General features: G+C 37.9%; 2 protein-coding genes across 2 annotated transcripts; one reads left to right on the plus strand and one right to left on the minus strand.

Moving 5' to 3' along the window:
* The first annotated feature begins 702 nt into the window (after positions 1 to 702).
* On the plus strand, positions 703 to 4,104 carry seta (SET nuclear proto-oncogene a). The gene is made up of 8 exons (XM_077206899.1): positions 703 to 1,067; positions 1,837 to 1,894; positions 2,015 to 2,157; positions 2,242 to 2,345; positions 2,433 to 2,546; positions 2,632 to 2,802; positions 2,975 to 3,088; positions 3,293 to 4,104. The coding sequence occupies exons 1-8, from the start codon at positions 995 to 997 to the stop codon at positions 3,314 to 3,316; spliced, it is 801 nt and encodes a 266-aa protein (XP_077063014.1). The 5' UTR covers positions 703 to 994; the 3' UTR covers positions 3,317 to 4,104.
* A 104-nt stretch (positions 4,105 to 4,208) lies between these two features.
* Positions 4,209 to 6,397, minus strand: LOC143715244 (uncharacterized). Its single transcript, XM_077206901.1, has 2 exons — positions 5,857 to 6,397; positions 4,209 to 4,409 (listed from the first exon to the last, which is right to left on the minus strand). The coding sequence occupies exons 1-2, from the start codon at positions 6,242 to 6,244 to the stop codon at positions 4,255 to 4,257; spliced, it is 543 nt and encodes a 180-aa protein (XP_077063016.1). The 5' UTR covers positions 6,245 to 6,397; the 3' UTR covers positions 4,209 to 4,254.
* Between the last annotated feature and the right edge of the window lie 625 nt (positions 6,398 to 7,022).

The raw sequence follows: 7,022 nt of genomic DNA on the forward strand, positions 1-7,022 counted from the left end.
ACAAATGTCTGAGTTCATTCATCCCCTCATTATTAGGTAGAAAGTGTGAGTAAAGATATTTTTTACAATTCTCATCCAGTAAAGCACAAACGACTGGCAAAGTCATTCAAATTCATTGGGGCTAGAGGGCTTTGAAAATTGGAGGGCCTTGAGGTCAAAGGTTAAAAAACTGTTTTGTGGCTTCGTAGTCCATTTCTATCTACACTAGTGTAAAAAACTACACTCCCTGAAATATCACACCATAAAAACCTATAAACTTCTGAAATAAACTCGCTGTATTAATCAGAAAGGTCATGATATTTTTATTAACATTTTGCTTTTATTTGACATGACAGTTGAGAAGTGATAGAGAGAGAAGTTACAGGACTGAAATATGACTGTGAGCACCTAATTATGTGTAATTATATGCACTATATCCTGTGAACTACACTGGCAGACACTTTTAAGTAAAACCTTCATATAAATCGAACCCATGACCTTGGCGTTCCTTGTGTCACTCTACTGTTAAAGCTAAAGGAATTAGGGGCCATTTACATATTTTTAAACAACATTATTTAAACACAGTCATTTGCGCTTATTTGCAGTGTTGTGCTGTCAGAACCATTTTAAATACATTCGGATGACATGTTATGAGAGCTTCGTTAAAATCCCGCCCTTTTTGTGGCGGTTCCACGCAAAGCCCCGCCCCCAACTGCCCCGTCCAATCAGAAGGCAGATCCGGGGACCCACGTCGAGCTCGGCGGGTTGTTCTGGAAGGGGCGGAGTTCATTTTTCGAGCTCGTGAGGGGCGCGTTCTGTCCGAAAGAGAGCGCGTGAGAATTTGCGTTCGTTCCCTCGCCGTAAGTTTGTGTGTGGAGCAGCGCGGGCTCACTCAGTTCTGTTCCTGTCCATAGTCTCCAGAAACCGACTTCAAGGAGGAATATCTTCTACCTCAACGAGTATAAAAATCGCTTGATTCTCACTGAAAACTGCTCTCGTCGTGATCAGTGCAATCATGTCTGCTTCAGCGGCTAAAGTCAGTAAAAAGGAACTGAACTCGAACCACGACGGAGGCGACGAGACCTCGGGTAAGAAAGAACGATCGGCGGCCATTTTCACTTTCTCTTCTCTCGCCTAAGGGGTTTTATTCGCTATTTTCGCTAGTTTATGAGCAGCGGCTCGCGTATGACTCGTTTATGTAGACAGTGCGGGGTGCAGTGCTTGTGATTGGCCGTGGGTCTGGTTGTATGTTCTCGGAGGAACGGCAGCAGCCGGTAGCGGAGGCCATGTTTGATTTCTGGCCGTGCGCGAGCTAAGCGCGCCACAAAGCCCCATTTGAACTCAAACAAAAACCGTTATTTTAAAAATCAAATTCTTAGCGCGGGAGCTTGTTTGTGTAACTCGCGAATGGAATTTTCGAAGAAACGTGTGCAGTTGAGCAGCGTGAAACATGCGGAACGGAAGCGTCCGCGCGCTGCTTTATTGTTGTTGTGCTTTAGCTTAGCCTAGCCACGTCTCCGCCATGATGTAGCACAGACTAATGGTTGTTTGTGGACTTTAAATGGTGAATGATAATGGAAATGAACGCTGAAGGGACTTTACACGCTAATCGAGCGCTCGTATGATTTTGGACTCGCGACGGAAGCAGGTGCAGCGCGAGCGATTCTGTGCACATTTAAACCACGCGGCTTCTGCGCGACTCCCTCTGAGTTCAATGCATCGGATTGTTTTCGCATCACTGAAAATGTACCGTTAATAATACTTGTGTTTTTAAGAAATTATGCAGATATTTTTTTATTACACATATTTTTTATTAATCTTTACCTAATTCTATTTTTTTTCTTTCACTTTATTTAGAAAAAGAACAACAAGAAGCCATCGAGCACATTGATGAAGTACAGAATGAAATTGACAGGTATGTTGAGCTTCATTGAATGCATTATCTACGCTTTAACAAATACCGCGGTACAACTCATTATTCAGTGCGGCAACCTTGAGAATGGATATAACTTTTTTTTTTTCTGATCTTGTCCAGACTTAATGAGCAGGCAAGTGAGGAGATTCTCAAAGTTGAACAGAAATACAACAAACTTCGCCAGCCGTTCTTCCAGAAGAGGTCAGAACTCATCGCCAAAATCCCCAACTTTTGGGTCACAACATTTGTCAACCACCCACAAGGTAAGATCCTGTGCAAACTCTTGTACTTGGTTTACACTGTATCCAAGCTGTTGTAAATTTAATAACGCTCGCTTTTTTTTGTAGTCTCAGCTCTTCTTGGGGAGGAGGACGAGGAGGCGCTTCACTATCTGACCAGAGTAGAGGTGACAGAGTTTGAAGACATCAAATCCGGCTACAGAATAGATTTTGTAAGTGGTAAAAAAACAAAAGATTTTTTTTTTTGGTGGCTTAGCACTTTTGTTTTCATAACTCACCATTTCTTTGTTTCGTTTTAGTATTTCGATGAAAACATGTATTTCGAGAACAAAGTCCTCTCCAAAGAAATTCACCTGAACGAAAGTGGAGACCCAACCTCAAAGTCAACAGAGATCAAATGGAAACCAGGAAAAGTATGGATTATTGTTTTTAACTGGATTCTCTGTCAAATAATTTTACAATTCTGAGTTTAAATGTGAAACTCTTCTTCTTTCGCAGGACCTCACAAGTCGGGCCAGTCAGACACAGAGTAAAGCGGGCAAGAAGAGGCAACATGAAGAGCCCGAGAGTTTCTTCACCTGGTTCACCGATCACGCTGATTCAGGAGCCGACGAGTTGGGCGAAGTCATTAAAGACGACATCTGGCCGAATCCCCTACAGTACTATTTGGTGAGTCTGGAACAGCCACACACTGATAGAAAAATGGTTATATTTGCCTAAAACTTTCTATTCCAGCTGATTAAATTATACGACTGGACAGTTATTTTTATGCAGATGAATGGAAAGTATGAATAAATGATTTGCATTTCAAATGTTAACTAATCTGATCAACTTTACGCAGGTCCCAGACATGGAGGATGAGGAGGGAGAGGATGAGGAGGAAGATGAGGAAGGCCTGGATGATATTGATGAAGAGGGGGAAGATGACGGAGAGGAAGATGATGATGACGGAGAGGTATGTAACCAAAGTTTTAAAAAAAGTGTTTAAGTTTGTTGTTCTGTTGAAAATGTATGTAGTGGTGCCAGAAATGTTTATATAAAACAAGTTTATAACTGTCTTCAAGTATTGTTCAACAAACTACACTCAATCTCATATACACACACGCACAATTTATGTAAATTAAAAGTGCCTCTAATTCATTAATTGTCTTTTGTTTAGGATGATGATGGTGAGGATGACTGAAGCTGAATTAGAGGAATATTATCCACATTTCCCAGTCCTGTTTCCAAATTGCTTCATTGGCTTTTTTGTTATTTTTGGGGAGCAAGATGCTTCTTTTTCCTCTTCAGATTGTTTTTTTGGTTTTGAGCTCCATCTTTCCTCTATCTTGAACTTGCCATGTTGAAGTCCCAGACTCACAATAAAATGACTGCAAAATCTTGCCGACATGGCATCTACCATCTCAATTTCCAAATGCATTTCGAGGTAAAAAGCAAAACACTGTAGTTATTGGCTGCACGCCGTCTGGAGTAGACTTGCGAATAGTGTTTTCTGTTTGTTTTTTATAAATATATATGTACAAATATGTATTATTTTTCTTCCTGTTAAAGTTTTGTGTGGTTAATTGAACAGAAGCCATGGTGCGCAGTGATCTGCTAGCTCTAGCGTTCTCCACCGTTTATTCTTGGTGTTTAAACCCTTCACGTTTAGACATCTGTAGTTCATCCTCTTGTAACCATGTCAGTTCAGGAGGGCTGAGGAAAGAGGGTATGTGGACACCATCATTGAGTCTTTGATTTTTATCTTGTCTTGTTTTACAGACATTCACCAGATTTGAAATGGATTACATTTTTGATAAAGAAAATAAAATCTTCCAAAAAAAAAAAAAAAAGAAATCATGCTTGTAACTTTTTCCCCTTCTGACTCAATGAAATTTGTGTAGTGGTTGTATTACCGTAAGACACACTTTTAACTGTTCAGTTGGTTTTGCTCAATAAAACTGTTTGAGATTCATCCAGTTGCAAAGAAAATGCAATAAAGGTTATTGTTTTTTTTTGTTTGTTTTAAAAGTCACTAGGTATTTTAATTTCACACGGGTCAAAAACAAAACCAGGCTTTCTAGTCATAATTCCCATAAAAATATCTTTATTAAAACACATAACTTGTGATTTGGCTAATCGTCAACTTCTGAAAGATTTTGGTGTCATCATTAGTGTAGATGCAAAGTGTTCCTGCAGAAGTCTGTCCACTATGAGCGCCACAAATGTCTGGTCCGAAGCTTCGAACTCTTCTCGGCTCACCGTCCTGGGCCAGTCGCTGGGCTGAAACGCCCAACCTTGATCGAAGAGGAGAAATCGTGTTATTATACCACTTCCACTGAGATTTCAGGTCAAATGTATGAGGGAAGTTGTTTAACTCTTGTTTTAAAGTTACATTTAGTAAAAGAAAAATAATAATAGTATGTTACCTAAAATGTGTAATGAAATGGATTACGTTACATGTCATTCGGAATCAATAACCCATTACAAATTTTAAGTAATTTAACCAGCACTTTATATATAAACATGCCTATATATGCATAAAAAGATTCTGGGTAGTAACTGATTACTAGTTACTTTTCAATAGATTACATTACACGGTTAGATGTCATTCTCACAATGGCAGTAAATAATGAATTGATTCTACTTTATCTTTTAAATTTTCGTTTCTGAAAATGTGGCTTATATCTTTGTGTTCAGAAGCTCTTCCAGGTTTGTGGAATTGCACACACAGACCATGTGACTAGTCAGGAGATTATCACTGAAAACAGACCCACATTGCATTTGATCACTGGATTTTAAGTTAAAAAGTTAGGTCAATAATAAAATTAAATTCAGTTTTCTGATGTTAGTTAATGGTCACATGACATGCAGGTAAACAATTTTTTAAACTAAATTTTATTTTGATTGTATGACATTTAATGGTCACATGACATGCAGGTAAACAATTTTTTAAACTAAATTTTATTTTGATTGTATGACATTTTTATGATTTAATTAAAACCTTTTTATTAAACTCACAAACCCTGCAGTTCTATCATGAACCGCAGTCTGAGAAACCCTGCCTTAATGTAATATTTAATGCACTTCATGTTATTGATAAAGAATGGAATATATTTTAGGTTACACTTTATTTTAAGGTGCCCTTGTTACAGAGTAATTATACATGTAAATACTGAGTAACATTGAGTAACTACATGTATTTAATAGGGTTAGGATTAGGGTGTGTTTTAGTGTTAGTTGCGTGAAATTATGCATAATTTATAGTTATTACTATAGTAACCGTACCATAAGGATACAGTCAAATAAATTTACCGTCATTTCTTTCTTTTTGTATTTTTATATCAATTCATTGATATACAATATTATCCTATTCGAATCAATGTGCTAATAAACAAGTTAGGTCACAAGTCATCTAAAAGAAATCAGACAACACTAGCCTAAAACGAGTAATCTAGATTACATTACAATTTTTGGCATGTAATCTGGAATCAGTTACTTACTACAATTTGTAATCTACTCGACAAACCACAATCTCACAAAACAAAAAAACGTATGTTTCATTTATACGGAATTATTTATAAAGATGTATCCTATATACACGGCATAATTTGCAAGTAATCAACTCAACAACAACAAAAGCACTATCTCACAGAACAAAACAACTCATATTTCATTTATACGGAATGACTTATAAAGATGTTTAAACATGGTATACATTTTTTTTAAAATAGGGACACGCACCTAGGTGTGTTTTGCACCGCGGGCAGGAGGCGACGGTCCACGAGTGACCGGGAAACCAGGAGAAGTGACTGTCCGCCGGCCAGTGTTTCAGAACATCTGCTCTCTTAAAAGTCAAGACCTCAAACTGGAAACCTTGCGGATTCTCGAAGAGCTGAACCGAGACGCGCTTCCCTGCGATCACCGTGTCGTTCCGGTGGGACAGAGCCAGGCGACTGGGCTCGAACCTCAGATCCGTGTCTTCCGCCACCTCGTGCCCGCAGGACCGGCACAGCATCAGCCCCGAACACCCGAGACCGAACCGAACCCACACACACAACAACAGCGACACAACAACAACATCATCAACAACACACCGCGCGGCGGGAAACTTTACGAAAAGAAACATCATAGACAACTTCAGCGTCACGAGCGAAATCACAAGTGTTTCTCGTTTAAAAGCGTTTATTTATAAAAAAATATATAAATAAAAAAAATGTTTTAAAAGCGATTTAGCAAACTACATTGCTATGTGCCTACAGCTGAAATAGACACGCAAACTATTGGAGCGTCACTGGGAAATCACTGCGTGAAGGACAGCGCCCTCTAAAGGCGGGATGTATTAGTTAATTATTAACTCAATATTGCATTTCTGTTATTCGGCACGTTTTAATCGCCCACATCATGTGTATTGATAAAATACAAACACATAGACACATATCTAATGTTTTTTATTTATTAATTGTAATATTGTTAAATAAACAATTTTATAAAAAATATAAAAGGTAATTGTGACTTTTTCCTTAGAAAATGTGCAATTCTGACTTTATAACTCACAAGTGAGATTGCATTTCACTATTCTGAGAAAAAAAGAATTGAATGAGATGAGATATAAACAATTTTGAGGATAAAAAAAAATCAGAATTGTGAGATTTAAAAGAAATGCAGTTACTTTTTTTTATTCCCTTGCGGTAAACAATCTTCCATATTGAGCTGACGTAATTAATAGAAATGGATCTGATGAACTCTGTGATGTTTTGTGGTAATAATTGGTATGAACCCTTTAATAATAATTGGTATAAACCCTGAACCCTTTAAAAAAAAGACTTTCTTAAAAATACAAGCTTTTTTTTGGTCACTCAAAAGTTTCTGAAAAACAAAAAAGACCAGGTTTGTACTGGATTCCGATC

The sequence above is a fragment of the Siphateles boraxobius genome, unplaced genomic scaffold, assembly GCF_051911475.1.
Source record: "Siphateles boraxobius isolate OS27281-9 unplaced genomic scaffold, OSU_SipBor_1 57, whole genome shotgun sequence".
Taxonomy (NCBI): Eukaryota; Metazoa; Chordata; class Actinopteri; order Cypriniformes; family Leuciscidae; genus Siphateles; species Siphateles boraxobius.

Bases quoted from the DNA above. Each gene is read 5' to 3' on its own strand.
- seta (XM_077206899.1), top strand. From the start codon at position 995: ATGTCTGCTTCAGCGGCTAAAGTCAGTAAAAAGGAACTGAACTCGAAC. The intron at 1,895-2,014 runs GTATGTTGAGCT...GATCTTGTCCAG, and splicing joins GTACAGAATGAAATTGACAG to ACTTAATGAGCAGGCAAGTG. The intron at 2,803-2,974 runs GTGAGTCTGGAA...AACTTTACGCAG, and splicing joins ATCCCCTACAGTACTATTTG to GTCCCAGACATGGAGGATGA.
- LOC143715244 (XM_077206901.1), bottom strand. From the start codon at position 6,244: ATGATGTTTCTTTTCGTAAAGTTTCCCGCCGCGCGGTGTGTTGTTGAT. The intron at 4,410-5,856 runs GTGCGTGTCCCT...TCTTCGATCAAG, and splicing joins GCGGTGCAAAACACACCTAG to GTTGGGCGTTTCAGCCCAGC.